Consider the following 17,513-nt stretch of genomic DNA (forward strand, 5'->3'; position numbering starts at 1 on the left):
TTTGAAACTTGCTTATTTTAATTGAAATGAAAATATATGTGTTGCTATCCTTCTAACCTCCTACTCCTGTTATCTTTAAAACAGCTGGCTAGAACAAAATGGAGAAGAAAGTGAGACAGCTGTGTCCTATTTCTGATCCAGGGACAACATATTTTCTGCAAATAGCTTGGCGCAAAGATCTGAGTATAGGTTTTGATATTATATTAAGTGATGGCGAATCATCTTGGACTGGGAGAGGTGAAGTATGATAAATTACTGTATAATTTATTACCATTGATTTATTAATGGGTTCCCCACCCCGCCTCTTCTACTTATACTCTATTTACCCCAAAATAAACTGAAGCTTCCCTCACCCCCACATTTATGTTTTAACTGGGACAATTGTCCTATGTTACCTGAAAAGACGGTGGAAAATGCCTAGGGTTCTTGGTTGGAAAGCCTCTAACTGTGGACTTCTGTGGACATTTTTCTAGCCCTTATTCTCAGTGTGGCAGAAACAACAAAGCAGCTTTTCCCTCTCCTGCCTCATTGCAGATATTCATTCTTGTCCCCTGGATGGGAGGAGTGAAGCCTGACAGCTTAAGGAATGGGTAGCCTGTAAATACTGTATAGATCTGATAATATGTAAAGAATCAATAGAAATGTTGATGTAACAACAGTACTATCTCCATATGATAGCTGTCTTGGCTTAATTTCATTTGTAGATTCAGTTGAAACTACAAATTCTCAGGGAATTATCAGGGAAAAGGAAAGTTACAAAAAGGCAATTAAATAATTAAAGTGGAGGATTTCTAATCATTAACATTTATGCATACTTACTTAGAAGTAAATTATCCTTCATTACTTTTAAGTCCCTTTTTCCTAAATAGAAACACTGAAACTTTGCCATCACAACCAATTCTTTTATTGTGCTTAGAAGAAAAATCAGTAGAGATGATGGATTACTAATTTAAAATCCAGGTTATATTCTTCTGTTGAGTTGTATCCGTCTATAATTTCATATTATAAATTCTATAATTTCTGTAGACTTCTAGTTGACTTTGTAAAGGGTCATGTCAGAACCCTAGAACAGATTAAAGATTTATCCAGGCCAGTATTCTGTACCTACAGTCTCTATGCAGGATAGGAACTCAAAACACAACTTAGGTAAATTCACATTCTTCTCTTTATGTTCCTCAGTGACTGGTATTCAGAGGTCCGCTGCCTCTTGTACTAGTCATCATTACTGCTAACTATGGTAGTGTTTCTTCCATAATTATTTCCTCCATAATGATTTTTTTGAAGTTGGTAATCATTGCTACATAATAATTATGTATTATGAAAAAGACTAGTTCCATTTGTCTTGATTTCTAAATGTCTTTTTTAGTAGACCTATAGTGCTGTCATCTGTAAAATGTTTGCCCAGTTTTAAAAATAGGGCATTAAAGGCTTCTTGCTAGGAAGGCTTCTTGCATTTTCAGTATTTTGAAGAAAACCTGAAATATGTGATATTGTGGCTATGCTTTTAGAAATTAAATTGTAGTAGAAATGTGTTTCAAACCCATCTATATATCTATATCTATATCCATATCCATATCTATCTATATCTATATCAATATCTATATCAATAGCTATAATTGTCTTTCTTTTAAATTTACCTTAATTCTTCTAATTATTGTCTTTTAGTGTCTGAAGAAGAGATTTCCAGAGAAGCTGCTGACATAGAAATGGAGCAAGTAAAATATGTAGAAGAACTAAAAAAAGTATTGTTGCTTGACCAAGAGTTCTCAGATACATACCGTTTTGATATTTCTAAAAAAGGAATAAATGGAGAATGGATTCATTTTTCATATGAAAAGAATTTTAGAGATGTTACTGTAAGTATTGCGTTTTTACATTTATTTATCCCAAACCTTATGTCATAGAATCAACATTTTATGTCATAAATTTTCAGGAACAATGGATACTAACACCTTTGTCTTAAACTTCAGCAATTATAAATTCTGTTACACTACTTAATTATTAGCATAAAGTTCTGTTTTTAAAAATTGGTAAGAAATATTGTGATATGAGAATCTTTCTAAAATTCTGCAATCAGAATAAACATTAAGTTGACTTTTCAGTTCCAAGCCTTTGTAAAGCAGGATTCATTTGTTAAAAATAAATACTAATTATCTAAATACTGTTAGATCTATAACTTGAACGGTGAAGTTATATTGCAGATATGGCAAAATCAAACAAAATAAAATTGATGGGAGTACCTTTAACTATAAAGTATAATTATATTCAAATTCCTCAGATGAATTTAATTTAAAAGTTAATTTTTCATATGGTTTTATATTTTATATATACATATATAATTGCTGCTGTGATTTGAAACATGAGTAAATTTGTTTTAATATACAAAGAAAATATTTATCACAAGAGGTAAATTAGGACCCACTTGGTCCTTAACAACTTTTAGATTCATAATGTACTATTGGAGATTAGTATAATATTTCATTTGATGGCTAATTTTACATGGTCTTCATGAGATTTTGCTTCCTTCTAGCTGCTGCCTCGGTTACAATTTCAACTTGGCACCATTTCTCTCAGCTACTTTTAGTTTTTGTATTGTGACTAATTTCTAGAAGGAAATTTCCTTGATATCCCTGCTCACAGCAATCTAATAGGTTGTTCTAAATTTCCCTATCAACTAAAAAAAGAGGCTCTGAGGGGGTGGGTCTCTACCCTGATCCTGGTGGATAAGATGAAGAGGTCTTGTATGTCAGAAGGGCTAATGGCTATATGCCCTTTATATCTGCCTTCTTTTTCCCCCACCCCATTAAAAGCAACCTTTTGCTTTTCATAGCTCTTGCTCACTGAACCATAAGGTCCCTAAAATGGTTTGTAGGATTATAAAGTCACAGCTGAGAAACTATATGGCATTTCTCAAAGATCTGCTGTGAAAGCTAGTGTCAAGACGAGGCCACAATTGTATGTGTATTTCATTAGTAATAAATTCTATTGAAATCTTAATCGGCCATGCTTTGTGTTGAAGAATAAGAAGTCATGGAAGGTGTGCTTGGTTTTTTATCATTTGTATCCTGCCATGTGTGTCTTTTCTTCAGGAATTTGTGTTTAATTGCCCACCATTTGTTTTATTCCATGATTGAAATTAATGCCTGTCTATTGTTGGTACATTATTGTACTTCATGAATTTTTGAAGTGTTATATTGTTTTTATATCTTTTATTGTTGATTATGATTTTATTGCTGTTGCTTGAATCTAATTGTAAGCTGCTACGAGCTAATTATACTGGGATTGTGTGGGTAACAAATATTTTAAATAAATAATGGTGCCATTTGCTGCTAGATTTGCTCTGATTTTACTCAGAATTGATTTTATTGGGTAATTAATAAAATGCATCTTATGGATTTTATTGAATGTGATGCTATAAGCCAGCCTTTCTCAACATTTTTACCCTAAACCCTTCAAATAATTTTCAGGTCTCAGGGAACCCCTGCATAAAAATTATATCTACAGCACATGGTATATTAAACATCAAAAAATGATGTTTATTTTTTTCAATCACAATGTCTTGTGGAACCCCTAGCGACCTCTCATGGAACCCTAGGATTCCACCGGACATCAGTTGAGAAAGGCTGCTGTAAAAAGTGTCTTGGGAAAGGGGCTGTATGTGAAGAATTGTAATAAATACTAAATATCAACCTAGCACTTTTTCCATGGTCATTCAAATTAGCTTCCTTAGTGAGTGGAGATTTGGATAAGAAATTTAGATGTATTTTTGACATGACTGGTCTTAGCTACTGAACATGACAAGAACATATTTCTCTCTCTCTCTCTCCCCCCCCAGACCCAATTGACCCAGTGCCTAGCTCGACCCAATGGAGGTTGAAGTCCCCCAATACAAAAAGATTGGGGGGGGTCCACTACCAGTGCACATTTTTTGTATGATTTTTGCCTCTTTTTTGTATCAAGGGAACATAAAGGTCATCCTACACAGAACACAAGATCAATATTGTTAATCAGTATAGTTTTAATAAAGTGATCTCTATTTATTTATTCAATTTCTATAGCCGCCCATCTCAATCCAAGTGACTCTGGGTGTGAACAATTTCACAATCATTAAAGCCATTAAAACAATTACAATTATACATATAGGCGGCCGAGAATTAGGAGGAAAACTGAAACAATTTATTGATTTTTAATGAAATTTATCCCTCAACTGCAGTTATAATTCTAGCTAGTGTATATGGTATTAATAATTAAAACAACAATAGGGAAAACAACAAAGTGAATCACAGAATTGTAAAAGACATATCAAGCAGCAGGATCATAACCAACTTGCCCCCAGGCTTCTTGAAACAGCCAACTCTTCAAGGCTTTGCAGAAACACATCTTCTACAGAAAAGATGCAATATTTAATGGTAGGTTGATGTTCTTAACAAAGTTAAGAATGAAAGGAATAAAAACAACATAAAGCAACAAAGAAATTTAAGGAATGAAATGGTGTGTTCCGGATTCCTTTGATTAAACAGTGTCATCTGTTGGGATGTAGGAAGCCTGCCTTCTGTGTCATACAGCCTGCCCTTTGGAACATCATCACCCCAGAGATTTGTAAAGTTCCCATCCTGGTGATTTTCAAAAAGACATAGAAAACCTGGCTGTTATGGTTTTGGCCTTGGGTTAGGGCATGTGCTGACCCTTGTACGATATTTACTTGATTTTATTTTTCTTCCTGACTTGCATGGTCTCTGGTTTTTTTAAACTGTTTTTAACAGTGCAAGTTGCCCAGAGTCTTATGGAGTGGGGCAGCCTCTAAATTGCACAAACGAACAAATAAAATAAAGGAATTTAGGCCAGGAATTTGGTGTATATGGTATATGGCTGTATATGATAAATGGCTGCACAGGTTTAATCTAGTTCTGAATAAATACAGCCCCTGATGATTTTGGATGTTGAAGTTCACCTAACATATATTAAAAGATTAATGCTAATAAAACCACTGAGATCTAGGTTTAGATATGGTTTCAGTTGTATTCCTGCAACAGCTCAAGTCTATTTTTCTTGTGTCTTTCTACAGATATTTTTCAGTTACTATATGGGATGCTATGAAAGTATATTTGATAATGCTATCAGAAGATTAGATAAATGTAAATTCAAAGATCTACTAAAAGAAAATGCACCTGTGGGAAAATGCTAGGAAGAAAAAAAATGCTTGGTTTTGAATGTGTATAATGAAGGAACTAAGCCAATACATAACATTGCATTTATTAATATGGTTGCTGGGATCTTAATTTGTTAAACTTGCAAATAAAAGAACATGGGGTATCTGTAGCTGAAAAATACTAAGGATGAGTTGCATTTAATCATTAGCAGATTGTTTAAAAAACAGGTGCCTTTGTTTCCAGAGTTTTTAACATTTGCTCTTCTGTAAAGTTTTTAGTCTGATAAGGGCAAGCTAAATGGCTGAGAATTATATTAAAATAACAATAGACCTGGTACACTGTCGGGCTTGTGTGTCAAAGCAGCTGCAGAGCAAGATGGGCCACACACACTGAGAGCTCAGTAAGGGGCCATTGAGGCTTGGCCAGCTAAACTGCTGCCACCTAAACAAACACCATAACAAGAGTCAGTGATTTACTGTTTGATCTAAGTAGGTGACCACTTGGAAGTAAATCTTTCTGAGTACTTCAGCTACGAGCTCTCTGCACATTGCAAATAATGGGACTCCTGCGAGACTTTCTCATTGGAGGTGGCAATTAAATTGATTAAAGAGCTCTTGATAAACAATATTTGGGAACTAGCAAATCTTTCTGTATAATAAGGTGGCAGGTATTGTAGTTTCTTTCTCATGAACATTAGTAAAGTTTTAGTCAAAGAAATTCTTGGTATATGCAAAACTATGGCTTAAGTAGGCTCAGAAAGAAATCCTAGTAATTTGTTTCAGATTTCCCACACCATTTTTTTACTATTCTAAAATATATGTCACAGGATGGGAATATATTTTTATTTTTCAAATTGATTAAAGGATTGAAGTCATATGTGGATTCAATATACATTTTCAGTTTTTTAAAATGTACTTCTAAATGTTTCCAAAATGATTACTCAAGGGCTTAAAGTCTGTGAATATCATGTTCATATTTTGGAATGCATGCTCTGTGATACAGTTTTTGGTGTTTACAATTGCTTGTTCAGTTGAATAGAAATCATTTCTTGTAAGGAAAACCTTTAAATCATAAATTATTGACCGGACTTGTCTCCTTAAAAAAGAAAAAGAAGAAGTTTGGCATGATTACCTAGTGGACTGTAATTTTGTTTTGTTTTATTTTATTTTTCATTTTAACAGAAATTAACCTAAGGTAAATTACATTTAAATCTAGGGTATGTAAAACACCCTGCCTACCATTTTGCCTTAAGCAAGTTAGTGAAAGAGTAATTATGGATTCTTTGTTGATTATAACTGATTGTAGGACATCATGAATAAGGATCAACAATTGAGTTGAGGCTGGAGCATGGGGAGCTTAAATCTTTGTCCTGTGTAATTCTTTGAATTAATCTCACTTCTTGCTCATGTACTCTAAGCCTTGCTTGTGTCTAATCTTTTACTTTTTTACAACCCATAAAGAATTTCAGAAGTTGGAAGATGTAGATACAAAGTAAAATGCTAAAATCTCATTTTATGGCCTCGATCCAATGGGGGGTGGCACTTTTTAAAATATATATGCCAGTCTCTCTCGCTCTTTTTTTTCTCTTTCTGTCTCAAAAGCTGAGTTCTAAAATCAGTATACTTTGAATCTCTGACTTTGTACTGCTGTCTGGTTGTAAATAGATTTTGTTATGAATTCTATGGATTAGTTAGATGTTGTGTGAAGAAGAACATTTTGATTACTGCAAGTTATATTTGATTTAAATGAAATTGATTTAAACAAAATCAATTTAAACCATTACTCAGGAAGGTTTAATTTAATGACTTTCATCGTGGTTTATTCACTACTTAGATTCTGTAATAATTTCTCATAAAAAAGTTGTTATCAGATACAGATTTTAAATTTTAAGGTGCATATCATATAAAGTAATTATTTAGTCATATTTTTTCAGATTAATTTTTATGAAAAAATGGAATGATGATCATAGGACCGAGCAAGAAGTTGCATACTTTTGAAATAGAGGTATTCAGATCCCAAGTCAGTTAAGGAGCTTTGGATTTGGTGTGGGTGGCCTTCTCTGTACCTGTTGGCAGTTGCTTAAAGAAGCAGTGCCTTCTCCTAATCTTGCAGGATAGTTGTGGGTAGGCTCAGTTCAGTAAGAATTAGGGAGCCATGAAAAGGATGCAACCACACATTGCCAGCTCTGTAGCTTAAATGCATATTTTACTGAGTAGCTACCATGTGAACCCAAGCAAAATCATGGCTCCTTTAAAGAACTGCTCAGGTACAGAGAAGGTGCCCTTGTCAGATTCGAAGCAGTTTGCCTTCTTCAGATATAAATACTGAACACTTCTATTTTGAAGTCATTAGGAGCTAAACTAGCTCCAGTTCAATTAATTGTATATTTTAATGATACTTTTGCCATGATGTGTGAAGAGAACAACCACTACTAGGCTTTAAATTGTATTTAAAAGTTTGAGTTATTATTGATTGAACTCTAAAGCCAAAGGTTGAAGTGATTTCCATCAAATTGCTTTTCTGATTTCTTTTGAAACATCAGCGCTCATATTTCTTGAATCTGAAATTTATTATACTTAGTATTATGGAAGAATTATTGTGGGATGTCATAGCCATCTTCTCTTTTTCAGCAGTGTAGCACTAACCATGGATCTGAACAGTGAAAATAGTGACAAGAAAATGGATTTGTGACAGTTCTTAATCCATTTTGGTTTTGTTTTTATCTGTTTCTTTGTGCTTGTAGTCTTGCTCTGTTAATTATATAGTTCTTTTCTTGAGGTTAAAGCAGTCTTTTCAAAATTTTTCCAGCAGCAGAAATTAAACCATATTTCTTTGCAGTCTGATTAGAGCCACAGAAATAGACTTTAGGATAGTTATCAACTATTTAATATTTTTCTTTAGATCCATATTGAGAACTTTTGCCATGATAATTCCATCTTTTTTTTCACAACTTTATTCACAAACTGATGCTTCAAGTGAAGAAGTAATGTAAGTCTTATCACAATTATGCTTAAGAAAAATAAAATTGTCTGATAGGTCTAGAGATTAATTTTCTAGATCTTGATCTATTTCTTATTAATGCAGCTGTATATTAATAAACTGCATTAATAAGATATAGATCAAGATCTAGAAAATATCTCCTCTATACCCACTGCTTAAATGATATAAAAAGCATATATATGATGATGTAGTAATAGTGTTGTTGAAATGTGTATGTATGTTCCATCCTCTCCAGCTTACTGTGCGAATGGGGGTATGTATGTTGCTTCTATTATGGGAAAGTCATTTGCAGGACCATTAAAAAAACAACAAAATGTCTACAATGAGGCAAGAAGTAAACTAATGCATTTTTCATAAGAAATTGAATTTTCCTTGGGCCTGTCTTAAGTCCAAGTCTCATTGCATACGATGGTACCTTATAGTTTATCTAATGCACCTATTATCATAATACCCATTGTAAGAAAAATATTTTAAATAGCAGCTTGTAAGTTTATCAGATCTAAAAAATAAATGCACGGTTGAAAAACCTACCTGAAAGCAGAAGATATCTCAAATGGGAGAAGCTGCCTGGCACAGATATGATACCATTTAAAGCACTGTTGCTTTTCTCTTGGGTATCAAATAACATCTGTAGTTGGGACCATTTTTCCCCACTCAGCATCATTTCCTGGGAAAAGCAAGACTGACTGATTGACTGACTGATTGATCGATTTAAATGGTTTATAAACTCACCTATCTTACAGCAGTGACTCTTGACTATGAAACCTGTTCCCTTTTTAGCATTGGATGGGCTTTTTCATAAAAGTTGCTACATTAAAGTTATGTTTAAAAATTGTTCTAGCATTCTGACTTACCTGGCATGGAAAAAGTATGTGCAGTCAAATAATTTACTAAATATTTGTCACTCTGGATACATGGAACTTAAACTAGAAAAGCTACTTCTTCATTGTAGCTAACAAGGAAAATGAGAGAAATGTTGTTTAGATAGTTATGTAAGCATTTAAGTGGCTTATTGAGAAAGCATGAGGGTAAAGGTGAGAAGCCCTCATATGGGGAGAGTCAATGTTGCATATCTTACATGTTTCTCTGTTATGAGATAAAGACACTGAGAGCTCTAATCTGTGGGGCCTGCTAAGTGCCCTTCCTGAACTTGCTAACTGGCTTCTTACGAAAAGCAGATGTCAAAAAAGTCTCATGTTCATGTACATGCAGGCATCAGTGAGGTAAAAGTGGTGCTTGTAGCCTTGTTTCATGTTTGATGCGCAACATGGCATTCACTCATGGCTGGTGCATGGCATAGCATTACCTTCTGTGGGCCTTACATCTGTGGAATTTATGTACACTATTAACTTTTCATGAACTCTGGTGTTAATATGTTTTCATTTAGTTCTGTATTCATTTTCTCTGATTTTATTGTTGCATTGCTACATCTGAGTCTCCTATTGACCCACCCCCACTTCACCCATATTTGACTCTTGCTAAGACTTTCATGACACAGCACTGGCGTAGTTAAAGTCATAGCCTTAGTTTAATATTATGACTGCTGTGGCATTTTCTTTCAGAATTATAGAGCCAAAAACTAAACAAAAAGAAAATATGCAAGGAAGGCATTGTTTTCCTTGTTAAGTAATCATTTTTAAATGCTTGATCATAACCAGGCAGAGGAAATTCATAGTCATCTATGACCAGAGGAAGATTTATATTTTTCCCAGCTTTACATGAATCATATTTTTGTACTATGCACTTTGACCTTTAGGGCTATTGCTGCCTTTAGAATAGTGATGATAACCATGACGGGTTAAACTCGGGATATTGAAAGCTTGTGGATTTTAATTGCCATGTAATTTAAATCAGACGTGCCAGACAGTATTTCTATAACATTTTTAAACACAAAGGTTTGTGTTTGGCATACTTCCAATGCTGCATGTGTTCATCAAATGTTGTTTAGTCATTGCAGCATATTTATGCTATCTGGAAACACATGTATTTAGCTTTGGGAACAATGGACTTTCATCAAGGCCACCTCCTAGGGCAGCAAGGACAAGAAGTATGTAGCAAGTACAGTACCAAAATGAAAATAAAATACATGCTTGTTCAGACTTCACCTAATCACTTCCTACAGGACAGTATGGGTCTGCTAAAGACATTTAGAGCAAAGAGGACTTACTTGTATCAGTTTTTATTGCTTGGAAAATAGCCAAAGCATTTAAGCACTTAAGGAAAATTTTTAAAAAGCATTTTTTTCTATGAGTATCTATATAGACTTTATGCTGGTCCTTGTTGCTCACCTCTGCATTTCTCACAACCTTTTGGTATAAAATTTCATTATGCTTTTCCAGTGAAAGTGAGAATAATCCAGAAAAATGCCTGGCTAAAATCTCCCCTACAACACAAAGGATACCTCCCAAGTTGAAAGTGACTTTTAAAATAAAAACTTTTTAAACCAATTCTTGATGCAGTGGCGGAGTGAAAAAGCTTCATTGACAAAGGTCCTTGGCCAATCATTTCATTACTTACAAAAATAATAGATAGTTGCTGTATTTCATATCTGATATTCCCATAAAAATGTACATTTCTATCTGAATGACAGTGTAGACCATAATATGTGCATCTTTCATTAATTATTGTACAGATATGCAGGATAGCACCCTATGGGAAACATTTTAGAGTATTTATTATTAATAAGAGTAGAAACCTTTTGAACTATGTCTGACCTCTCCGAACCAGGAACACTTCACTACAAAAATTATTTACAGCTCTGAAGTGCTGGGTAAACTATAGATTTAAAAGCAATAACAACAATAAAGTTGTGGAGAAGTAAGATGGCGCTTTCTATACTGTAGATACATATGAGAAGTGGATGTGATTTTAAGTTCAAACTATGTCAATATTTTTGCCTTTGAATTTCATCTGGGATTGCTTTTTCTTATGATTTAGTCTGGGTCTTCTTATCTAAACCAAGTCCCTCATTAACATAACACAATAGTATTCTCTTCTAGTAGATAACCTTCCAGATGGTGTGGCAAAAACAGAAGACAGAAACAAACAGGATGATCTAAAACTGCATTGCTTATGTAATGGATGTAATTTAGTGAGGGGATTCAGATATGCTTACTAAATGCAGAAGTACAGTTGAGACTAACACTCATCTGTCTTGGAGAAAAAAATCTATAGCCCTTGTAAGGCTCCTGAGCACTTCTTTAAGGGCAAAGCAGAACAGAAGTACCTTAATAAATAATAATTCTGTTAGATTTTAATAATGAAGGAACTCTATCCACTGATTGTCTAGCAAAGATCTTTCAGGCTCATTATTAGATGACAACCTTCTCCATGTGTGAAAAAAAATAGTCTGCCTCAAAGAATTGCTAAGGAAAATAGAACTGTAACACCCCTGAAGACTTGTGTAAGGGTTAGGCTACTATCTCAAAAGAATTCACAGTAATTCTCTATTTTATTATCAGAGATGAGCTGCCATTTGCATCTTGACCTCTGATCGGATTTAAGTTTATTGTGGATGTGATGTATGACTTTGGAGCAAAGGGACCAGTAAGTTTGTCCTTTTTGTAAGAAGGTATTGTAAAGCAGCAACATCTTGGGTGATGAATAATTTTTAAATCAAATAAATTATCTTGTAGCAGGTTTCCCTGTGTTGCGAATTCAATTACTTTTTCATTTCTTGTAACATGATTTTGTCAACTATAATTAAAGAAAAACACTTCACTTTTATGACTACAGTGAAATATAGTAAGCCTCTGTATTCCAGTATCAGGACAGCAGTAATAGTTCAACGGAAGTTTTTTTGTTTGTTTGTTTATCAAGATTGTTATTACTTTCTCTGCTAAAGATTGCAGATCACTATCAAAGTCTAGGCTACTATTAATCAGTATCTTTTCAAATGTGCAACATTTTGGAACAGGACCTTGAAACTAATTTCAGATGATGAAAAAGTTTATTGGATTTTTGTCTAGAGAATAAGATACTTTGTTCTTGGTTTTCCCATGATGATGCAAGACTCTGACATATTCTGACAAGACAAATTTTCCTAATTGCAGAATACAGGATTTTGTGAAGCATGGCAATGAAAAATTCAGTAGAAAAATTTGGGTTTTCAGTTTCATTTCTTATCTGTCGATATTTGAGAATTCAAATTTTGGTAGGTTCCAGATTCATGTTACTTCATTCAATATAATTGATTCCTTGTATTATGTAATAATTAATTATATATGTTGTATGCAGAATCATTTGCATTATGCTTTGTTGTTTGAAGGATATATTCATGTATGTTTTTGAAATGAAGGGGGATAATACTGTAAAACAGCAAAATGTGTTTATGAGCATGCTACACTTGATTTGTCTGTTGATTTGAAAGCTTGTTACATTTTTAATAGTAGAAAAAATAGGATGTGATATGATAATATAGTAATTTAAAGATAAAAGAAGTAGACACACAGGCTTTCCTCCTTAATACAAATTTGTTTGGGAATATTATTGGAATTGGATTCTAATCAGTTTCTGCATATGGCTGTATATGATGTATATGAATTAGGCATAATTTTGGGTTCTAGCAATGAAATCAAGTACCTCCAAATTCTTGTACTGAAACTTATGAAGTAACAGTGGTATCCAATGATATCAGAGAACAAATCTCCTTTTCATCCTGACATTTCAGAGTAGCTGTTTTAGAACAAGGAAAGTTTATCGACACAATTGAATGAGAGACTGTTGATCTCAAATACATCAAAAGGTTTCAGGCCATTTCAGGTCTCAACAAACAATGGGTTTTTATCACATTACAATTGTTAATTTATAAGGTACTTGTAATCTGTCTCATATATAACCTGCATCTGCATAATCGCCCTGTCTTCCCCTCTTTCCCCCACCTTATCCCAATTTAAATCCTATATCAGTTTAGCTACTCCATGCAAGTATAGCTGACAAAGGGAACTATAGTTCATGAAAGCTTATGCTTTTTAATAAAATGCAATTGAATCTGAATAGGTGTTTGGAGATTCCTTCTAATTTTTGCCTACTGTAGACTAACATGGCTTTCCTCCTGCAGTGTCTCTAATAAGACTTGAAAATGCTATTCAGAGTAATATTATGTTCAACCAGGGAGGAATTATCCAAGGAGAAAATTTTAAAGAATGGAAGAACCTGGGCATGGTTATTTTTATCTGAATCAAATGTCATTCTGATGAACTCTGGTTTGGATCCTAGAACTGTTCACACCAAGAAAGGGAGACAGTTCACATTCAGAAAAGTTTTCCTACTTTCCTCCTCGTGATTTAGGAATACAGGTAGTCCTTGGTTAACGATGGTAATTGGGGCCAGAATTTCCATCGCTAAGTGATGCAGGCATAAAGCGCAATGTCACATGACCACATCACTTAGTGACGGAAATCCTGGCAGTTCCCATTGTCATTGTTAACTAAATCCCACCACCATTAGCCGAGAACCTACCCCTATCCAAGCCATTCCTGGCTTTGTCCCTCCTGGCCCCGAGCCTCAGCAATGTAAAGGACTGCTTCTCTTGAACTCTCCCCACCAGTCTATCTCCTCCCCATTTCTGCCCTTTTGGCGGCACTCCTTGGCAGAGGTGGTGCTGGGGTTGAAGTAGAGCCCCGGGGCCTTCAGCAGTCTCTGCTGGCTGCTGCTGCTCCTGGGTCTCTACTTCAGCCCCAGTGCCACTGGTGCCACCATCGCTGCCGAAGAGTGCTGCCTCAAGCCCTGCACCACAGCACAAAGCCCGAGCTGCCCACACTGCCCTGCACTCCATTGGCCCTGCCAGGCCCAGCTGACGTTTGCCATCTTCTTCCTCCTGCTGCTGACAAGGCGTGCCTGGCCTGGCCCTATGTGAGGCAGCTGCTGGCCTTCTTCCCGAGACTGCACATGCCCTTCTTACGATGCTTTGGAAGGCTTCTAAGGCCTTCCAAAACCTCGCAAAAAGGCCATGCCTTCCTTTCTCCAAATCACATATGCTGTTCTCCAAATCGCATGCACCCTTCTTGTGATGCCTTCCAAAGCATCACGAGAAGGCTGTGCATGATTTGGAGAATGTGAGGGCCTTGGGGAGAAGGCCTGGCGCAGCTATCAGCTGCCTTGCATAGGGCCAGGCTGGGTGTGCCTCGTCAGCAACGGGAGGCATAAGACCAAAGGAAAAAAGGAAAGGGCCAAAAGAAAAAAAAAAGAGCATGACCACCAAATTGCTATAACCAGTAAAGACAGTAAAGGATTGTGACACTCTTAAACACAAATAGAAGGAACCACGTGCCTTGCTATAACATAGAGCCAGGCCTGGTATCCTGTCTGTCAATACAGCATTGTGCTGATGTTTGAATAGAATAGAGGCCAAACCCCTCCAAGATGCTGTCTAGTGCTTTGAGCTGAAATTTGTGACACATTTGTCAAACAGGCTGAGCCCCATATAAAACCTTTGCTTCTGTTGCCTCCTCCAAATTGATTGAACAACTGCTTCTGATGTCCTTCCCAAACCAACATTTTTCAATTGAGTAGTAGAATTAAAAATTCTACTGTATATTTTTATATATTTAAATAGACTTTCCCTCCATTACTAATATGAATGTTTCTTCCATTTTTTTTAAAGTAGGAAAATTGTAATGGGTGTATGCTGAGCAATATATCCCTACATTAAACTAAAACAGCTGTAGTTCAGCTTTTTGGTCCTAAACGTCTGTGGGATTGGCTGAAGTTCATTTTGGAACTCACTAATTCTTCATGCATTTAGCCTTTTGTGTTAACTTTTGGCTTCTCTCTGAAGGAAAAAAATGGCTAAATGTTCTTAGATTGTAATGTTTAGAGTAAACAGGCTGTGTATTGCTGTGGAAACACAGAACCCACGTATTAGCTTTGTAAACTCTATAAATATGAAAGTTGCTCATATCTGAGAATAACTTTCACCTAGGTTTGTCTGCATGTGTCTCAAATTATTTGTTTTTCTTTCTTTACCTATTTATGATATTGTCAAATTGTATTAGTAACAAAAAGGAAAAGTGGTATTATAATACTACCTTTTACTTTTCCTGATACTAAGCCTTTACAAGAGATGGGGGAACAGTGCATATATCCGGATGGATTTTTTAAAAAATAGGAGTCAAGCCAAATTCAAAATTCATTTAACTTCTGGCATGATCACAAAATGAAAGTGAGAATGCCTTGTTGAATGTTGAGGGGAGAGAATTTAATAATGGGTTAGATTATTCTGTCTTAACCAGCATGCTCATACAAGCATTCTAAACAGGGATCACATTGGGCAACCCTTTTCTGAGCCAACTAGATGTATGCTATTTTTCCATCTTCAAGAAAGGTACTCGCTGAGTAAAATCTGGAAGACCATATACTATAACCAAGGATTATGTTAAGAGGCTTTTGGCTGAACAAATTTACCCACTCACACACCATTCCCATTTGGGGAGGCTGCTTAGGACACAGATACAATTTCTCTAAGATTTAGAATATAGTGTGAGCTAGTTATGGCAAGGTTAAAAGCAAACAGTCTGAGCTGTTCTGTTACATACATTGCACAGTGTCTACTGCTCTTCCTATCCAAAAGCAAATTGTTGTCAGCCCGTAATGCCACATAGTTAGGAGAAATGGGCAAAATCTGAACCTACTGGTGTGGCTTCCATGTAATATTTGGTTGCTACTGGATTTCTTCTGTAACACCTTTTTCTAAGAGTTATGCAATAAACATAACTTATCAGAGCTGTATCCTTGAAGCACTGTCTGAGGGGTTCTAATTCTAGTATCAGGTGGGAGAAGCTTGACACATGGGAAGCATTATTAGTTAAAACCCAACTCCATCATCCAGGCCACTGGATCAAGTTGGAGGCTGAATTCAGTAAATGAGCTGAGTCCACTTCCCCACTCAAATTCCAGAGGATAGTGCTGGACTTGGAATCAGGCTTCTGTACCTTGCATAACTGAAAGTTAAATTAACAGGAACTCACAATCTGGTTCTGATTTATCACTTGTCAATATGACATCAGGTAGAATATTCTTTACTTTCCCTGCCTAATATTGCTGACATACAACTACAAAGACTTTTGGTGCTTCCGTGGCCATCGTGTATAATCATATGATCATGTAGAACAAGATCTTAACATTCTATTCAGAAATGTAGCTTCATATGATGAAAAGTATGAGTTTTATCCCAGCTTTTTTTGTGGAAATGATAGAATACGTTAACAAAGTACTTAATTTGTAGACCAATGTTTGGTCTATTCTGAATAGCAATTAATATTGCAAAGCAGTATCCCAGGAGATACAATATTGAGTACTTTCCTTGGACTAGTAAGTAGCAGTTAATTTATCTCATTAGATTAGTTAACATTTTTAAAAGATCCTCTGTTGATCTTTTACTAGAACTTTCTCCTGAGATTACCTTTCAGAAGATACGTTTTTTTTTACTGGGAAACAGATGAATGTGGAACCATTTTTCAGCGGCTTCTCTGGACTTGTGAAATTCTTTCTGCTAGGAAAACTCCCTGAATCTGAGAATGATGGCTTCATATGGTTTTGGTGGAATTTAAAAATTGGAGGTGACTTGGTTTTAGTGCTTTTTGTTGCAGGTTAAGATTGTATTACTGTACACCCTAATTGGGGAATAAGTCCTATGTAGAAATGGTGGATGCAATCCTCGACTTACAATGGCAATTGGGACTAGAATTTCCATCACTAAGCAATGCGGTCGTAAAGTGCAACTGTATCACTTAGCGACAGCAATCCCTGCAGTCCTGGTTGCTGTCATTAACTGAATCCCACAGTCATTAGATGAGGCAACTTCCTGCCAGCTTCCCACAACCAAAGTCAGTGGGGAAGCTGGCAGGAAGTTGCAAATTGCAAGCTGGCAGGCAGATAAGTGGCTGCTGCTGGATAGGGGAGAGAGCAAGGTTGTGTGTGTGAGGGTTGAGGAGCGTGTGAGGGAGGGTCAGGAAGAGTATGAGGGTGTGTGTGAGGATGCACAGGTGTGTGCTAGTGGCTGGTGCAACTCGAGCACAGAGGGGCTGGAGAAGGTGCATGGATGGGGCAGATTTACTCCAGTGACATGTGACCTTCCCTGCTGGCTTCCCCAGGGAAGGTTGCAAATGGTGATTATGTGATCACAGATGCTGCAACTAGTTGTAAGTGCAAGTGGGTTCCCAAGGGCCCAGATTGCAATCATGTGACTTCAGGGGTGTTGGGACAGTCACTGAACAAATGGTTGTAGGTCAAGGACTACCCGTAGATATACAAAGGACTGTGATGTATGTCTACTTTTGTCCTGTCCCAGGCCAAACACAGACAATCACATGGAGAGGTGATTGCAAGCTTTATTAAATGGTTTTACAAAATCAGTAAACAAGC

At 35.9% G+C, this 17,513-nt stretch overlaps 1 protein-coding gene across 6 annotated transcripts in view; it reads left to right on the forward strand.

Annotated features, from left to right (window-relative positions):
* XRCC4 (X-ray repair cross complementing 4) overlaps positions 1–17,513 on the forward strand; it is a 147,078-nt gene that overhangs the window by 21,250 nt on the left and 108,315 nt on the right. For all 6 annotated transcript variants that reach the window (XM_088129952.1, XM_088129955.1, XM_088129951.1 and 3 more), the window contains exons 2-3: positions 85–237; positions 1,666–1,856. In XM_088129952.1, the coding sequence (XP_087986078.1) occupies positions 99–237; positions 1,666–1,856 (330 nt within the window). In that variant the 5' untranslated portion in view covers positions 85–98. The remainder of the gene's footprint in view (positions 1–84; positions 238–1,665; positions 1,857–17,513) is intronic.

The sequence above is a fragment of the Python bivittatus genome, unplaced genomic scaffold (assembly GCF_059951505.1).
Source record: "Python bivittatus isolate LINGU-HERP-01145 unplaced genomic scaffold, Pbiv_v1 ctg000850_np1212, whole genome shotgun sequence".
In the NCBI taxonomy this organism is placed as follows: domain Eukaryota; kingdom Metazoa; phylum Chordata; class Lepidosauria; order Squamata; family Pythonidae; genus Python; species Python bivittatus.